Below are 20,011 nucleotides of genomic sequence, written 5' to 3'. Positions count from 1 at the left end.
CTGTTGATTTTGACCTATAACCAAAGAATACTATTTGGAAACTAAATTCAAGTCTACTCAATGATCTGTACTTTAAGGAACAAATTAAAAAAGAAATTGGTCTCTACTTAGAACTTAATGATAATGGAGAGGTTTCACCTCGCATTTTATAGGATACTCTGAAGGCTGTCTTAAGAGGGAAAATTATAGCGATATCCTCATATAAGAAAAAAATAAGGAATAAAACATTAGAGGAATTACAAAATAGGCTGAAGGAAGTAGAGAAAAACACAAATTGAATTTGGCACAGGATACATTAGGGGAAATTAAAAGAATTAGGAATGAAATTAATAGTTTAGCTATGCAAGAAATCAGGAAAAATTTAATGTTTCTGAAACAGAGACATTATGAAAGTGGATCAAAATCTATGAAAATACTGGCGTGGAAACTGAAAAAAAATAGCAGAAAATACAATTCATAGAATTAGGGACCCAAGAACAAAAATGATAAACAAAAATAAGCTAAGTGAAATTCAAGAAGCTTTTGAAGTGCTTTACAGAACTCTATATTCCAAAGTTCCAGGCGGAAGCATAACCCAAAGTGACACAATCTTGAATTCTCTAGAGTTACCCACTTCAAGTGAAGAACAAAATAGAACATTGACTGCTGACAAAACTGAAGTTGAATTAAAAGCTGCAATTAGTAGGCTTAAATTAAGCAAGTCACCAGGATCAGATGGGTATACGGCAGAGTGGTACAAAGAATTTAAAAATGAGTTAATTCCTGTTTTACTCCCTACACTGAACTGGGCTCTAAAAAAGGCACAAATGCCACCCAGTTGGAAGGAAGCGATAATCTCAGCTATACTGAAAGAAGGCAAGGATAAAATGGAATGCGGGTCATTTAGACCAATATTTGTTCTTAATGTAGATTATAGATTATTTACCTCCATTATAGCCAAACGATTAGAGGAGTTTCTACCCATACTGATACGCAACGATCAGACAGGTTTTATATGACAACGCCAGATACAAAACAATATATGAAGGCCACCTCACATTATGGATCATATACAAAAAAATAAAATCGAAGCAATAGTGATAAGCGTGGACGCTGGAAAGGCATTTGATTCGGTTAATTGGAATTTTCTTTACAGAGTTTTACATAGATTTGGTTTCCAAGACACAATTATTAAAACTATACAGACACTATATGACACTCCTATTGCTAGGATTAAAATCAATGGATATTTATCAAATAGTCTTACTCTAGAAAGGGGCACAAGACAGGGTTGTGCATGGTCACCACTACTCTTCACATTATATCTGGAACCAATAGCTCAATACATCAGACAAAATGAAGATATCAGGGGAATTAAAGGGACAGAGCATAAATTGGCTTGTTACGCGGATGACATTTTTATCTATCTAGGGCAACCAATATACTCTTTATCTAAATTGATGCAATCCTTTGAACAATATGGTCAAATATCAGGATACAAGATCAACATAGATAAAACCCAATTACTTTCATATTACTATAGCCCACCAAGCGAAATTGAAAGTAGATATCCCTGAGCATGGCACACAGAGTCTTTCAAATATGTGGGCATCATTATGCCAAAAGATTTGGCAAAATTATCAGAATGTAATTATCGGCCTTTATATAAAAAATTAAGGAAGATATGGCAAGATAGAACCTGATCCCTTTTTTCAGTCTCAGTTCAAGGATTGAGTCTATTAAAATGAATATACTGCCCAGACTGTTATATCTCTTTCAGACTCTACCAATAGAGATTAATCAAAATCAATTCAATGAATGGAACAAGATGTTATCAAGGTATATTTGGCAGGGTAAAAGGCCTAGAGTTCATCTCAAAACTTTGCAATTAGCAAAGGAAAAGGGGGGATGGGGCCTACCTTCTCTTAGAGATTATTATTTTGCAGCACAGTTGAGAGCTGTGATATGTTGGTGCAACCCATCATATGACGCTCAATGGAAAAACATTGAGGAGCGGGTACTTCCCATCCCCATACAAGCAATTTTGGCTGATAACAACCTGCAAAGGTACATAAATACTATTGATAACCGATGGGTGAAATTGACTCTTAAAATATGGAAAACTACTATAAAAGAATATAATCTAGAGGGAGATATTGCAATTCTTAAATGGTGTGCAAATGACTCGGATTTTACACCAAATAAATTGGATGCTAGATTTAAGGACTGGACAGCTAAAGGAATAACAGTTCTTTGCAACTTAATGAAAGAAGGAACACTGTTCAGTTTTGAAATGCTTAAAGAGAAACACTTATTAGAAAAACAAGATTTTTATCGATATTTACAGATGCGACAATATGTTAATATGACACTTAAAAATGTAACCAAGGCAAGTACATGCTTGATAGAGCTATTTAGAAAAGCAAATAATTCAGATAACAGTAGTAGAATCATTTCAAGCATGTATAAGGGGTTGTCAAATCTTATGTTACGTACCCGTGACACGTGACAGTGGTACCCTTGTCACGTGACTGGGGTTGAAGTTATACTGGACATGAGGTAATGGTGGAGTGATGTCATTTTCCCGCCAGTAGAGGTCATGTGACAGGTTTTTTCTACAGGGTATAAAAGGAAGACCCACCCTGTCAGGTGGGGCAGTTCGTGGCTGGATTTGCCAAGATGACTTCATATCACTGTGTGATTTAATGTGATGACGCAGTTTGGTTGAAAATGAAGTTTTGTATAATGCCTAAAGTTTAAAAGGTCAGAGCCAACGGTTTCTTTGCTAATGGAGAGTGAAGAGAAGAATCGATTTTCGATGGATTGACTTCGACCTTGTGTGATCCTCATTCGGAAGGATTTCGTTTACTATTCTCACGATAGTCTCCACTGGAAGAAGCGGGAGATTGAGAATATTGTAGAAGGAAGGTCAGTCACTTTAAGTTGTTATATTTAATAAAATTCGACGTGGGAGTTCGACGCTGGGAATCGAAGGACATCGACGTGGAAGAGAATTTACATCGCTTTAAAAAGTCTCTCCTTTTAAAAGTACCGTGAGCTTTTGAACTGTCGGCATATCGTTTTAAAATACTGTTTTTTTTTCGACATATCGTTTAAAAAAAACTGAGTTCTTTTCAATACTGCTTTGAAGACTGTTTGGGACTGCAACGCTATTAAGGACTGTTTGAGCAGCTGAGCTCGGATCATTGTTTGGGTTTGTTTACATTTGAAGGGGGTTTGTTATCAGTGTTTAATAAACGTGTTATTTGTTATAAAACCCTTCGTCTAACTCATCTATAATTATTGTTGCCTGAATACGTAACATAATTATGGGGGCTACGTTCGGAATTGAATTATTTGAGTTTAAAAAGTTTTTTGAATTTTGAGTTGGTGTTTTGGTAACGGGGTTTGCTCGATTTTTTTTTGTTTGATTGGCTTGTGAGTGGTATTCGGCAGCGATGAATATTGATGAGTTTCTGGATTCGCCAGACGCGGACTTGTTAGCGAAGGCGAAAAAAACTGAAGTCTCTGAACTTGCTAATCGGTTGCATCTTAAAGGGATTTTGCCAACTACATCAAAAGCTGTAATACAGAGAAAGATCGCATCACATTTTGTGGCTTCGGGTCATTTTGAAGAATCGATTTTAGAATCGTTTCCAATAAGTAATCTGGAGATGCAGTTGCAAATTGAACAAATGAGGTTGGAACAAAGTAAAGCAGAGTTAGAGAGGTGTAAATTGGAATCTGAGCAGAAGAAAAGAGAATTTGAATATGCAATGGTGAATTTAAGGTCTGAAAATCAGTCTTCTGATTCTAGAAAACCGTTTGTTGCTAGCCAAGAAATTAAATTGGTCCCTCCATTTAGTGAAACAGAAGTGGAGAGATATTTTCAACATTTTGAAACTATTGCTCGGATGTCAGAGTGGCCAAAAGATAAATGGTCAGTGTTATTACAGAGTGTAATCAAAGGCAAGGCACAACAGGTTTACACAGCTTTAACTGCTGCGCAAGCATTAGATTATGATATTGTGAAAGAAAATATTCTCAAATCGTATGAATTGGTCCCAGAAGCGTATAGGGAAAGATTCAGGAGTTTGAAAAAGTCTGTGGAAAAGACTTATGTGGAATTTGCCTATGATAAAGCTATGTGTTTTGAGAGATGGGTTTCTTCTAAAAATGTAAATGGGGACTATGAGACATTGAGAGAGCTGATTTTAATGGAGGAATTTAAAAGAAGCATTCCTGTTGAAGTAAGGACCTACTTAAATGAGAGGGATACTGATAAATTGCAGGACTGTGCTAGATTAGCTGATGAGTATGTTTTAATCCATAAGAATAAATTTCCTCAGGGTAGAATTTTCAAGAGGAAAAATAATATGGAGACTCCAGGTAAATTAGAAATTAAATCAGAGGTTAATGAGAGAGGTAAGGAGGAAGGAAAACCTGTGAAGGAAAGACAATTTGGTCTTATTTGTAACTATTGTAAGAAGCCTGGCCATGTAATAGCTAACTGTTTCAAATTGAAAAAGAAAGAGAAGGAAGCAGTTCCAGATGCTTGTGTGCAACATACTGAAGCACCTGTAAAGTTACAGGGTTTGGTAAACACAAATGAGGATTTGTTAGAGTCTGACAAAGTTAGAAAGGGATATGATCATTTTATAACTGAAGGGTTTGTATCCTTGAAAGAAGGATCTACTCTGGTGCCAATAAAGATTCTTAGGGATACTGGAGCTTCTCAATCACTGATGTTAGATAGTGTGTTGAAGTTTAATGAAGAGAGTGATACTGGTGAGGTAAATTACATAAGAGGTGTTGGAAGTGATTTTATGCCTGTACGTTTACATGAAGTAAATTTAAAGTCAGGGTTAGTTACAGGATTTGTTAAAGTAGGACTACAGCATAGCTTACCTGTGAAGGGTATTTCTTTATTGTTAGGTAATGACTTGGCAGGTGGACAAGTTTTTCCTGAAGTGCATTTGACAATGGAAGCAGAGGAACCAGAGGTGAATTCTAACACAGATTCTTCTTGTGTTGTGACTAGAGCTATGGCTAAAAAGATTGATGTGCAGAATGAGGTTGTTACTCATGACTGTTCAACTCAGGATTTGAGTTTTGAGGATGTGTCAGAAACTTTCTTACCTTCGTTGTTTGAACAAGATTCTGGGAGTAAGTCTGACTATGAAGATTTATCTCTGTCTCGGAAGGAGATGATAGCAGAGCAGAATAGAGATCCTGAGATTGTAAAATTAAGGGAACAAGCTTTACTAGGTAGTGAAATTGAGAAGGTGTCAGTAGGATATTACTTGGAAAAAGGAGTGTTGATGAGGAAGTGGAGGTCGCCTACAATTCCTGCAAGTGAGGAATGGAATGTTGTTTACCAGGTGGTTGTTCCTAAAGTTTATCGGAATGAGATTTTGACTTTAGCTCATAGTGTGCCTTTAGGTGGACATCAAGGGGTAAGGAAAACTGTGGACAAGGTTTTAAAACATTTTTACTGGCCTGGTTTAAGAAAAGATGTGGCGATGTTTTGTAAGACGTGCCATACTTGTCAAATTGTGGGTAAACCAAATCAGGTTACACCAGTAGCTCCATTACAACCTATTCCAGCATTCGGTGAACCGTTTTCTAAAGTTATTGTAGATTGTGTTGGTCCATTACCAAAGACAAAAACTGGTTATCAGTATTTGTTGACTATCATGTGTACTTCGTCTAGGTTTCCAGAGGCAGTACCACTTAGGAATATAAAAGCTAAAACTGTGACGAAGGCTCTTATAAAATTCTTTACTTATTTTGGATTGCCTAAGGAAATACAAACTGATCAAGGTAGTAATTTTATGTCTGGATTGTTTCAACAGATAGTTTATAAATTGGGAGCTAAGCAAATTACTTCGTCTGCATACCATCCAGAATCGCAAGGTGCTTTGGAGAGGTTTCATTCTACTCTCAAGAATATGATTAGGACATATTGTGTGGAGAATGAAGGTGACTGGGATGAGAGTATAAACTTACTTTTATTTGTAGTAAGGGAATTGGTACAGGAATCTTTAGGGTTTAGTCCATTTGAACTTGTGTTTGGGCATAGAGTTAGAGGACCTTTAGCTTTATTGAAGGAACAGTGGATTAGTAAGGAAGTGCATACTAATTTGTTGGACTATGTTTTGAAATTTAAGGACAGGTTACATAAAGCTTGTAGCTTAGCCAAGGAAAATTTAAAGTTGGCTCAGGAGAAAATGAAAACTTGGTATGATAAGGAAGCTAGGATGAGGATGTTTAAGCCTGGAGATAAGGTGTTGGTTCTTTTCCCAGTGCAGACAAATCCTTTACAAGCTAGATTTCATGGACCTTATGAAATTGTGTCTAGAGTTAATGATGTGGATTATGTAATAAAAACTCCAGATCGTAGAAGGTCAACACAACTTTGCCACATAAATATGATTAAACCATATTTTGAGAAACAATCTGATACTGTGACTGTTGTGGTTAGTGAGAATGAGTTGGATTTAACTGGGAACATGATAGATGATTCATCTGACTTTCATTCTAAATCTAACATTGTTTCTGTTAGGTTACCTAATTCGACTATTTTGGAAAATATGGATGGGAAATTAGCACATTTACAGCTAGAGCAGAAACAACAGATGAAGGAATTGATTTTTAAGTATAAGGATTTGTTTCCAGATGTTCCGAGAAGGACTACTATAGCTTCACATGATGTAGATGTTGGAGATGCCAAACCTATTAAACAACATCCATATAGGATGAACATGGAAAAATGTGAACTTGCTGAGAAAGAAATTGAATACATGTTAGAGAATGATATTATTAGACATTCTAACTCGAATTGGAGTTCGCCATGTGTTATGGTGCCAAAACCTGATGGTAGTATTAGGTTTTGTACGGACTATAGAAAGGTGAATGCTGTAACGAAAACAGATGCATATCCAATTCCTAGAGTAGATGATTGTGTAGATAAGGTTGGAAAAGCAAAGTTCCTTACAAAGATTGATTTATTGAAAGGGTATTGGTGTGTTCCATTAACGGACAGAGGTAGAGAGATTTCTGCATTTGTAACTCCATCTGGGTTATATGAGTATAATGTTCTTCCATTTGGGATGAAGAATGCCCCAGGTACTTTTCAGAGGATGATTAATTCTGTGATTCAGGGATTGAAAGATACTGATGCTTATATTGATGATTTAGTGACAGGAAATGATACTTGGGAAGCACACATTATTGCAGTGGAGAAATTGTTTGAAAAGCTTTCAAAAGCTAACTTGACTATTAATTTAGCCAAGAGTGAATTTGGACATGCTACTGTGACTTACCTTGGTTATGTTGTGGGTCAAGGTAAGGTAGCTCCTGTTCAGGCAAAAGTTCAGGCAATTTTGGAAATTCCCACTCCAACGGGGAAAAAAACTCTCAGAAGGTTTTTGGGAATGGTAGGATATTATCGAAAATTTTGTAAGAATTTTGCTAATGTTGCCCTTCCATTAACTAACCTTCTGCAGAAGAATGTGAGGTTTGTGTGGACAGTGTTTTGTCAGGAAGCATTTGAAAAATTGAAAACAATGATATGTCAACAACCTGTGCTTAAGGCACCTGACTTTGAAAAACCTTTTTCATTAGCTGTGGATGCTAGTGATGAAGCTGCGGGAGCAGTATTGATGCAAAGGAATGAGGGTGATGAGGTTGATCATCCAGTAGCTTACTTTTCTAAGAAATTTAATAAGCATCAAAGAAACTATTCAACAATAGAAAAAGAATTGTTATCTCTTGTTTTGGCTTTGGAATATTTTGAGGTATATGTTGGTACAACTCAAAAACCACTTATTGTTTACACTGATCATAATCCGTTAGTTTTTCTGAGTAAGATGAAAAACAAAAACAGAAGATTGTTAAATTGGAGTTTGATGTTACAAGAGTACAATATTGTGATAACTCATATTAAAGGTAAAGATAATGTGGTTGCTGATTGTCTATCTCGATGTTGAATGTACAATGTTCTTTTTTGGAGTGGTTTTTTTTTATTGTAACACTCCTACTGTATTGTATATTGTGTATGTTATATAATTTATACCTTTGTTTTTTTTTTGGGTTTTTTTTTTGTAAGTAATTGTTAAAAATTTTTGTTCTTGTCAGACCAAAAATGTTTTTTTTTGGAGGGAGGTGTTACGTACCCGTGACACGTGACAGTGGTACCCTTGTCACGTGACTGGGGTTGAAGTTATACTGGACATGAGGTAATGGTGGAGTGATGTCATTTTCCCGCCAGTAGAGGTCATGTGACAGGTTTTTTCTACAGGGTATAAAAGGAAGACCCACCCTGTCAGGTGGGGCAGTTCGTGGCTGGATTTGCCAAGATGACTTCATATCACTGTGTGATTTAATGTGATGACGCAGTTTGGTTGAAAATGAAGTTTTGTATAATGCCTAAAGTTTAAAAGGTCAGAGCCAACGGTTTCTTTGCTAATGGAGAGTGAAGAGAAGAATCGATTTTCGATGGATTGACTTCGACCTTGTGTGATCCTCATTCGGAAGGATTTCGTTTACTATTCTCACGATAGTCTCCACTGGAAGAAGCGGGAGATTGAGAATATTGTAGAAGGAAGGTCAGTCACTTTAAGTTGTTATATTTAATAAAATTCGACGTGGGAGTTCGACGCTGGGAATCGAAGGACATCGACGTGGAAGAGAATTTACATCGCTTTAAAAAGTCTCTCCTTTTAAAAGTACCGTGAGCTTTTGAACTGTCGGCATATCGTTTTAAAATACTGTTTTTTTTTCGACATATCGTTTAAAAAAAACTGAGTTCTTTTCAATACTGCTTTGAAGACTGTTTGGGACTGCAACGCTATTAAGGACTGTTTGAGCAGCTGAGCTCGGATCATTGTTTGGGTTTGTTTACATTTGAAGGGGGTTTGTTATCAGTGTTTAATAAACGTGTTATTTGTTATAAAACCCTTCGTCTAACTCATCTATAATTATTGTTGCCTGAATACGTAACACTTAAAACACATTTGACTTCATACATTAAAACAAAATGGGAGAAGGAGGGATAATTATATCTGAGGAAGAATGGACAATAATATGGAGGTATCAATGGAAGTGTACCAGTTCACAGAAATGGAGGGAGTGTTCCGTCCATTCAATGGATGGAAAAACTTGATAAGATATTTTATTACACCCTCTCAGAAATCCCATTATAATAGTAACCTCCCTGTTTGCTGGAGAAATTGTGGAAATCAAAATGCAAATCATTATCATATTTTTTGGGACTGCCCTGTGTTACGAAAACCCCGTAACCAGGTAACTTACCAGCAAAGATAGATGGATCAGCTGAGTCGGATGCTACTATTTTCAAACGTTTTATTCAATAAGGGCACAAACGTATGGTTAATACAAAACATTCAAATCGTCAAAACTCAATCTAAAACACCGGTGTAACCATAATCAATCAGAAATAAGCTCTTTCGTTGTCTAGGGTATAATACTGAGTCCAATTGGAAATATAAAGAGTCACTCTGAAGTCTGCAGGCTTTTCCCTTTTTGGTTTCACGTGTTGGAGAGAGAGAGAGATAAACGGAAAAACTTGCCCGAAACATCCGTGGAATCAGGGGAGCGATCTTCCCCGTTGTTAGTTAAAAGCGATCTTCCGTTGGTTCCAGCCACAAACCCCGCATTCGGAATTTAACGCACGTGGCTTATTTCAAAATGGCTTCCCGTTCCCACGGGAAGCGTTATCGTGCTTCTTGGTGTCTCCTTGGTGCGTCTGAGGGTCCTCCTCTTTCAGACCCTTCTTTATACTGCCTCACAGGATCTCAGGTGTCAATCAGGTTGCAGGTGATGCAACCTCTCTCTCTCAACCAGCCCACTTTGCCCGAGGGCTTTACAATGTCCCTGCGAGTTGGCACGTCTGCAGTTCCCAGGTGTCTCCTGAGAACAATGCCACAGTCACCAGCTTTTGTCCCAGTGGAATGTCTTTCCATTTCCTGTGTCCATTCAGCCTGTCTCTCTCTCTCTCTTTTGGGTCATTGACCCCCCTTTTCTAGGGCTCTTGCAATTCTCACAAAGGAGGGGGCTGGTATCATAACACCTCCCCTCTTAAAAAGGTTTTTACCAGCGGTTAAAACCCAGAGTGGTACAGTCTTACAGAAATTTTGAATCTAATACAGAGTAATACAGTTATACATTCAAGTCAGCATCTAAACAGTTAACAAGTACAGTGCCCCTTTCCTTTAATACCTTAACCTCATGTGCCCTACTAACGCCTGGTAGCATCAAACTTCAGCTCAATAACCACCTTATTTATTTGCTTTCTTCGGCAACATAACTAAGGAGGTGTGATCTTAGCTTACATACATCTACAAAGGTTCATGCAAAAGACAAATTTTTATGCTACTTTCAAACTTAACAGTCAAGCTTCCATGGGTGTTGTCTTTATTATTCACATACTTTGTCAAAATCCCTTAAAACCGGCTTCTGCTATTTTAAAAATCGCGCCCCCATTAACCCTCGCCTTTTTTCCGGTTAATTCCCTCGTGGCGATCTTGGGCACCCTGGCGAAATAAGCTTTCGCCCGCTCCTTTCATAGGAGTTATTTTATCAGCGTGTTCCAAACTTAGACCACCCAATTCCTTAATTTTAGGCCATTTGTCGTTTTTCTCTTCAGGACCCGTCATGCTATTAGTTTCCAATTTAAGATCCGCAAGCGATCTCGCTTTGTTCAGACAGCATTTCAAATTCTGCCTTTTCACAGCACCCTCTTGAATAACAATAGCGTGTGGGGCACCTTTACATTCCAAATCAACCTGTAATTGATTCGCAGGCACCGTGTTACCAAGCCATTGTCTCTGCAGCCTGGTTGCTGCTTCTGACATCAATCCAGACATTAAATTTTCTTCCTTTGATTTGGGAATTACAGATTTCCCGTCTCCCTCCACAACAACAGTTATCTCCCCATTCGTAAACTCCACATTAACTCTGAAGACCCCCTTCTGTACAACCCTCTGGGAACTCACACTTCCCAAGGTTAACCCCTTTTTCCCCGAACCAGGTCTATCTGACTCACGAGGACGGCCGCCCCGTCCCCCTGAATCAAACACCTCAGACTTCCCCTGAGCTCTGTTACCAGGTTCAGCACCACGTGCGCCCCCATCTTGGACACACTCAAACGGGACATTGGCCCCTTCCAGGCTTTCAATACCCGTACCTTTTTCAGATTCTAACGTCCCCCGATCCTTCCAGTTACCCTCTAGGCAGCCCCCCGTTGGGGAAGGCGCAACCCTGCGAGCTGAAACAACCTCCTCGGCCATTTCAGCTGACTTCTCCACGGCAAGGGTACCCTTCTCCTCTAAGACTGCCCTCATTTCACTCTCGGGACCATCGAGAACATCTTTAGGACTCTCAACTTCTCCAAACAATTCTGCCAAACCAGACAGATCAACCACGTCCAACTCTGGACGTTTTAACAGCTTTATCCGTTTCTCATCTTTATTTCCTACCTCTAGGACCTTTCTCTTCACTAAGGGGAGGGCTATCTCCTTACCCTTACCCCATTTTACTTTACTACCTTCCGTTTTACCACCCTCTGAACCCTCGTGGTGTAGGGTCGGTAAAAACGTCTGGGCCAATTTCAAACTGCGCGCGGTCCCAGTCGCCGCTCTCGACAGGCTGCGAGTGACCGCGCATGCGCGATAGCTCGGGGACTCCATGGGCGGGGCCTCAACTATCAGGGTTCCCATCTTCCCACCCGCGAGGTCATTACCCAACAGGAGGTCCACGCCCTCCCCCGGTAACTCCGGCAGGACTCCTAGCTCCACAGGTCCCGACACCAACTCGCAATCGAGAAAGACCCTATGCAAAGGCACGACCGTGATCTGGTTCCCGATTCCTCTCAGGGCAACCTCCCCCATCCGAGGGCCGAAATTTAACACATTACGGCTAATTAACGATAGTTCCGCCCCCGTGTCTCTCCAAATTCGTACAGGGATGGGGGGGTCCCCTTCCCTCAAAGACACGGTTCCTTCGGAACTAAATGTCCCCCGCCCCTCCGGTACTCCATCTACCTGGGGCCCTCTTGTCAACGTCCTGATTACCACTGCACGCCCGATAGGGATCGCTGCTCTCTCCCTCTCTGGCTCCTTTCTCAGAGCAAAGCACTTTGATGCAATATGTCCCACCTTTCCACAATTAAAACAGTTTAAACCAGGAGATCTCCAGGTTTCCTGTCTGTTATCCTCACTTTTTGTGCTAGCTCCCGGTGGAGTCTCTCCCTTAGCCGGCGGACTGTCCCTACCATTCCGACGGTCTCTCGGGTAACTTTGTGGCGAGGAAAACTTTGTCCTGTGGGTTAGGGCATATTCATCTGCGAGCCTAGCCATCTCTGAGATGGACTGATTCGTCCTCTCACTTAAATACATTCGGATCTCTTCCGGAACGCAACTTTTAAATTCCTCAATCAAAACTAGCTCCCTGAGACGCCCATAGTCCTCGGCCACCTTTTCAGCTGTGCACCAACGATTCAAGAGCACACCCTTCTCATGGGCTAGCTCGGTATACGTTTGATTCCACCCTCTTTTTAAATTTCGGAACCTTTGTCTATACGCCTCAGGTACTAACTCGTAACCTCGGAGAATGGCCTCCTTTACTTGATCATAATTCCCGTCCCTTTCTGTGGGCAGCGCGGCATATACCCGCTGTGCTTTTCCCCGTAACACACTTTGTAACAACGCCACCCATTGCTCTCTGGGCCACTGCTGATTCTCTGCCACCTTTTCAAAGAGCAAGAAATAACTATCAACATCCGTCTCCTCGAACGGGGGGACCAACCTCAACGCCCGACTAATATCAAACCCCTCTTTCTCTCCCCCTTGAGTTCTTCGCTCTTGTTTTCGCCTGTCCAGCTCCAATTCATAGTTCCTCTGTTTCTCTCTCTCTTCTGCTTCTAGCTGCTTTAGTTTGAACACCTGCTCTCTTTCCCTCTCGGCTTCTCTTGCCCTCTCGGCTTCTCTTGCCCTCTCGGCTTCTCTTGCCCTCTCGGCTTCTCTTGCCCTCTCGGCTCTCTCGGCTTCTCTTGCCCTCTCGGCTCTCTCGGCTTCTCTCTCTGCAGCCTTCTGAGCTGCGTCTATTTCTAGCTGCTTTATTTTAAACATGTTCCAGCCTTGCTTTCTCCAACTCTGCCTGATTTGTCCCACTCACTAATCTCCTTTCGGGAATATTTTCCAAATCCTCAGCTGTAAACACCTTCTTCCCAACGTAGTGCTGTTGTATGACCCTTAGCACTTCCTGCTTTTTCATTGCTGGCTTCACCGCTGTGAGGTCTAAGGCCTGCGCCAAACTTACTAAGTCTGATTTTGTAGCCTTCCCTAGCGCCTCTACCGTCGGGTTTCTCATGAATTCACCCACATCCATCTTTGCTGGTTTCCCGTCTGACTACCTGCGTAACCAGATTTAAGTTTGGACTTACAGCCCGATTCACTGACCTCCCCCCTTTTTGGTGTCAAATCCCGAGACGAGAACCCCACTTGTTACGAAAACCCCGTAACCAGGTAACTTACCAGCAAAGATAGATGGATCAGCTGAGTCGGATGCTACTATTTTCAAACGTTTTATTCAATAAGGGCACAAACGTATGGTTAATACAAAACATTCAAATCGTCAAAACTCAATCTAAAACACCGGTGTAACCATAATCAATCAGAAATAAGCTCTTTCGTTGTCTAGGGTATAATACTGAGTCCAATTGGAAATATAAAGAGTCACTCTGAAGTCTGCAGGCTTTTCCCTTTTTGGTTTCACGTGTTGGAGAGAGAGAGAGATAAACGGAAAAACTTGCCCGAAACATCCGTGGAATCAGGGGAGCGATCTTCCCCGTTGTTAGTTAAAAGCGATCTTCCGTTGGTTCCAGCCACAAACCCCGCATTCGGAATTTAACGCACGTGGCTTATTTCAAAATGGCTTCCCGTTCCCACGGGAAGCGTTATCGTGCTTCTTGGTGTCTCCTTGGTGCGTCTGAGGGTCCTCCTCTTTCAGACCCTTCTTTATACTGCCTCACAGGATCTCAGGTGTCAATCAGGTTGCAGGTGATGCAACCTCTCTCTCTCAACCAGCCCACTTTGCCCGAGGGCTTTACAATGTCCCTGCGAGTTGGCACGACTGCAGTTCCCAGGTGTCTCCTGAGAACAATGCCACAGTCACCAGCTTTTGTCCCAGTGGAATGTCTTTCCATTTCCTGTGTCCATTCAGCCTGTCTCTCTCTCTCTCTTTTGGGTCATTGACCCCCCTTTTCTAGGGCTCTTGCAATTCTCACAAAGGAGGGGGCTGGTATCATAACACCTGTTATCAAAAACTATTGGAGGGGGATACACAATGCCCTACAAGACATCTTTAAATGTTAAATACCCTTAGAGATTGTTACACCAGGGGTAATAGGACTATTGACCTACTGTATGCAAACGTAGAGGATGCATACAGTGCATCCCCGCTGCCTGCACTGGGGAAAGCTGATCACAACCTGGTTTTGTTACAGCCCAGATATAAATCAATTGTGATGAGGCATCCCACTACTACACGCTCTTTTAGAAAGTGGACTCCTGAAGCTGAACAGGCCCTGAGAGACTGCTTCGGTACTACTAACTGGGATGAACTGCAAGGGAGGCTTTGTAGGGGCGTTGGGGAGGTCACTGAATGCACAACGGACTATATTAACTTTTGTGTGGATGTCGTTGTTCCTGTTAGAACTGTTCGCTGCTATCCCAATAATAAGCCCTGGATCACTAGTCACATCAAAGGCCTCCTAAATCAGAAGAAGAGGGCCTTTAAAGATGGTGATCGGTTGGAGCTTAAAAGAGTTCAGAAGGAACTCAGAGTACAGATAAGGGGGGCAAAGGAGCAGTATAGGAGGAAGCTAGAACAAAAGCTGCAGAAAAAAAGCATGAAGGAGGTGTGGGATGGGATGAAGATCATCACCGGATGCGGTGCAAAGCGGGGGGCAAACATAAGTGGAGATGTGGAGAAAGCGAACCAGCTGAACAACTTCTTCAATAGGTTCGACAGCACAATCTCATCCTCACCGCAGAACTCCACACCAGGCTTGTCTTTCTACTCGTCCTCCCTCTTACTTCCCTCACAGGAAAATAGCCACTCACAGGAGACCTTGCCCACGCCCAGGATTACGGCTGCACAGGTGGAAGGTCAACTGAGGAAGATCTGTACCAGCAAGGCAGCTGGACCGGATGGAATATCCCCACGATTACTGAGGGCCTGTGCGACTGAGCTGGGAGAACCACTACAGCGCATCTTCAACATGAGCCTGGAGCAGAGAAGAGTACCCAGACAGTGGAAAACATCCTGTATTGTCCCGGTACCGAAGAAACCACAACCAAAGGAGTTGAATGACTTCAGACCTGTTGCCTTGACGTCGCACGTGATGAAGACCATGGAGCGGCTGATAATACAGAATCTGAGGCCACAAACCAGGCACGCCCGGGATCCTCTTCAGTTTGCGTATAAGGAGAAGGTGGGAGTGGAGGATGCTATCACGTATTTGCTGCACAAATCCCTCTCTCACCTGGATGGGGTCAGTGGTGCTGTGAGGATTACATTCCTGGACTTCTCTAGTGCCTTTAACACCATCCAGCCCAAGATCTTAAGGCACAAACTAATGGAGATGGAAGTAGACTTTCACATGGTGGATTGGATAGTGGACTATTTGACAGATAGACCTCAGTATGTGCGGTTGGGAGACTGTAGGTCTGACACGGTGGTCAGCAGCACAGGAGTGCCGCAGGGGACCGTGCTCTCTCCGGTCCTGTTCACCCTGTACACATCAGACTTCCAATATAACTCGGAGTCACGCCATGTGCAGAAGTTCGCTGATGACACGGTCATAGTGGGGTGTGTCAGGAATGGACAGGAGGAAGAGTATAGGAAACTGATACAGGACTTTGTGATATGGTGCAACTCAAACTACCTGCGTCTCAATATCACCAAGACCAAGGAGATGGTGGTGGACTTTAGGAGATCTAGGCCTCATATGGAGCCAGTGATCATTAATGGAGAATGTGTGGAGCAGGTTAAGACCTACAAGTATCTGGGAGTACAGTTAGACGAGAAGCTAGACTGGACTGCCAACACAGATGCCTTGTGCAGGAAGGCACAGAGTCGACTGTACTTCCTTAGAAGGTTGGCGTCATTCAATGTTTGTAGTGAGATGCTGAAGATGTTCTATAGGTCAGTTGTGGAGAGCGCCCTCTTCTTTGTGGTGGCATGTTGGGGAGGCAGCATTAAGAAGAGGGACGCCTCACGTCTTAATAAGCTGGTAAGGAAGGCGGGCTCTGTCGTGGGCAAAGTACTGGAGAGTATAACATCGGTAGTAGAGCGAAGGGCGCTGAGTAGGCTACGGTCAATTATGGAAAACCCTGAACATCCTCTATATAGCACCATCCAGAGACAGAGAAGCAGTTTCAGCGACAGGTTACTATCGATGCAATGCTCCTCAGACAGGATGAAGAGGTCAATACTCCCCATTGCCATTCGGCTTTACAATTCAACCGCCAGGAGTAAGATATGTTAAAGTGCCGGGGTTAGGACTCAATGTATTTAAGTAAACTACTTAAGAACTTTTTAAAAGCTATTATTAATGCTTTTTGAGAGGGTGATTTTAGATGCATATCATATTTTTACTGAGTTAAGTATTGTATGTAATTAGTTTTGCTACAATAAGTGTATGGGACATTGGAAAAAATGATGAATTTCCCCATGGGGATGAATAAAGTATCTATCTATCTATCTATCTAGAGAGTAAGACCATATATTTTGGATATATACTTCAAGAATGGTTGAAAAGAGATAAATATTTAATGAATATACTGTTGATGGCTGGTAAAAAGACTCTCACTAGGAAATGATTATCACAGGAGAGCCCAACTTTAAATACATGGATGGAAATTACAATGGACATTTACAAAATGGAGAAGATAACAGCATCTGTTAATCATAAGCTGGAACAATTTGATTCATACTGGGAAAAATGGTTTAACTACATAACATCTCATGGGCCTGATTTTATTCTCACAAATCAATGAATTTGTTGTAAAAAAAAAATCACTCCCTAGTTGTACATTGTTTTTTCCTTTTGCTTGTTTTTTTCTTTCCGCTCTTTTCTATAAGTGTATACCCCAGATAAATACTTTGTGGAGATTTGTGATGTATATGATTATATGATATATATGTACAATGTCTGAAATACATCTCATGGAAATGTTTGTTTGATGATGAACTTCAATAAAAAATAAATTACAAAAAAAAGAAACTCCTTAAATGCACATGGTAATCTCCATTTAACCAATTATGTGACTTCTAAAACCAATTGGCTGCACCAGTGATGATTTAGTGTCATATTAAAGAGGAGTGAATACTTATCATTCAATTATTTTGTGTTTTATATTTGTAATTAATATAGATCACTTTGTAGAGATCTGTTTTCACTTTGACATGTGATCAGTGTCAAAAAAAGCCAAATTAAATCCACTGTGATTCAATGTTTTAAAACAGTAAAACATGAAAACTATTGGGAGGAGGGTGAATACTTTTTATAGGCACTGTAGATATTTATCAATCAAAAGATATTAATGGATACAAGAACAAGGTTGATTTGTGAAGTTGGGTCACAGGGAAGCCAATGTCAAAGTGGATGATGTAACGGACTGGAAGAACAATGTGCTTTCATGTTTAAGATTAAATTAGTGAAAACTAACTTCATACTTCATAATGGTATTAATACATTATGTTAATGTCAACTCCAAAGGAACAACCCATGAGTTCCATTCCCTCTCTCATTTTCCTGTATTGCTGTAACTTATTTTCTCTTTCACACACCCATCTACTTCCCTTTAGTGCTTTCCCCCCTGAACGATATTAAGGAGTAATTTACAGTGATCAGATAAAACAACCAGCACATCCGAGAGGTAACCAGAACACCTGGAAATAATCCACATGATCATGTAGACAACACCCGAGATCAGATTGAACCAGGATCCTAGAACTGTGAGACAGCAGCACCACCTTGCCCGGACAGAATTCAAAAACACAAATTTGTTTTGAGAACTAATTTATCATGCAATACTCATTTTATCCTTTTCAAAGTAACAACTTACCAAGAGATCCTCATCATTTTCAAAATCATCATCGTCGTCATTTTCATCTAAATCCTTCATGCATTCGTCAGCCATTCGTTCTATGTGGCCCATGGGCAAAGGTGCTGTGATTAGAATGTGCAAGATCAGGGTCAGGTCTAGTTTATTAAAATTCTTTTGTTCTCAGATTATAGCTTATTGAAATAGCTGTGTATCTGGCATATTGTCAGATAATTAATATGAGAGAACTCGGAGGGATTTTAATGCAATTATCCTTCACAATACCAAGCTTTATATCCCAGCTGTGGGAAAAAATAAATCAACAGTAAATCAGTAGCATTTCCTGAAGGCTGAATTATATACCAGATGAAAACAATAGCACTACTCATTTCCTCTTGTAAAAAACAAATCTCTAAAGCTAGCGTTAAAGTATAAGCTGCCAAGTTCAAGCTGAAACTTTAATTGTTATTCAACCATACATGCTGATACAGCTAAACGAAAGTGTTCCTCTGGGGCTATGGTGCAAAACACAGCACAAACAGCCACACACAGCACTCCTAGTTGTAGAATCAGAATCAGGTTTATTATCACCAGCACATGACATGAAATTTACTAACTTAGCAGCAGCAGTTCAATGCAATATATAATATAGAAGAAAAACATAAAATAGTAATAATAATAAGTAAATCTTATGCAGTATACTTTATACACTATATGTATATTGAATAGATTAAAAATCTTGCAAAAGACAGAAATACTATACATTAAAAAAAGTGAGGTAGTGTCCGAGGGTTCAATGTCCATTTAGGAATCGGATGGCAGAGGGGAAGAAGCTGTTCCTGAACTACTAGTGTGTGCCGTCAGGCTTCTGTACCTCCTACCTGATGGTAACAATGAGAAAAGGGTAGGCCCTGGGTGCTGGAGGTCCTTAATAATAGACACTGACTTTCTGAGACACCGTTCCTTGACAATATCCTGGGTACTTTGTAGTCTAGTACCCAAGATGGAGCTAATCAAATCTACAACCTTCTACAGCTTCTTTCAGTCCTGTGCAATAGACCCTCCATACCAGACAGTGATGCAGCCTGTCAGAATGCTGTCCACGATATATCTATAGAAGTTTTTGAGTGTATCGGTGATACGTCTTTCCCCATAAAATCATTGAGTCTTCCTCAACCAGAAGCCCTGGATGAACCATGAGATCCTCAATCTACTGAGGGTCAGATCAGAGGCATTCAAGACTGGTGGCCAAGAAAGTTACAATGATCCAGGTACAATCTCCAGAAAGCCATCTCACGGGCAAATTGCAATTCCAGACTAAACTTGAATCAACAAAGCATGCTTGGGGTTGTGGCAAGCGACATAGGAAATAAGCTCAGTGCCTACTATTTTCACCTTGACCGTCACAAACTCTCACAACCACCAAAGATCCTGTGATTTCAGTCTCTGAGGCCAATGTGCAAACATCCTTCAGGAGGGTGAACCCACGAAAAGCATCCGGGCCCAGACAGGGTACTTAGCCAAATACTAAAGATCCATACTGATCAACTGGCTGGAGTGTTCACTGAGATCTTTAACCTCTCGCTTCAGCAGTCACCCATCTGTTTAAAGCAGGCTTCAATTATTCTATTGCCTAAGAAGATCGTGGTAACCTGTCTCAATGACTATCATCCACTAGTATTTACATCCACAGTGAATTGATTGGCAATGAAACATCAACTCCTGTCTGAAAAGTGGCTTGCATCATCTCCAATTTGCATACCGGAGCAACAGGTCCATAGCAGATGCCATCTCATTGGCTCTTCACTCAACCCTGAAGCATCAGGACAGCAAAGATACATACCTCAGGATGCTGTTTATCAATTACAGCTCAGCATTCAATACCATCATCCCCTAAA

The 20,011-nt window shown here is 40.8% G+C and overlaps 1 protein-coding gene across 2 annotated transcripts in view; it reads right to left on the bottom strand.

The window, feature by feature from the left end:
* The window catches only part of cc2d1b (coiled-coil and C2 domain containing 1B), a 103,257-nt gene that overhangs the window by 63,977 nt on the left and 19,269 nt on the right, over positions 1-20,011 (bottom strand). For both annotated transcript variants that reach the window (XM_073063005.1, XM_073063006.1), the window contains one exon: positions 18,135-18,238. In XM_073063005.1, coding sequence (XP_072919106.1) covers positions 18,135-18,238 — 104 coding nt within the window. The remainder of the gene's footprint in view (positions 1-18,134; positions 18,239-20,011) is intronic.

This window comes from Hemitrygon akajei, chromosome 12, assembly GCF_048418815.1.
Source record: "Hemitrygon akajei chromosome 12, sHemAka1.3, whole genome shotgun sequence".
NCBI classification, from domain to species: domain Eukaryota; kingdom Metazoa; phylum Chordata; class Chondrichthyes; order Myliobatiformes; family Dasyatidae; genus Hemitrygon; species Hemitrygon akajei.
The sequence above is the reverse complement of the archived record's forward strand: the minus strand, read 5'-3'. Positions and strand labels throughout refer to the sequence as shown.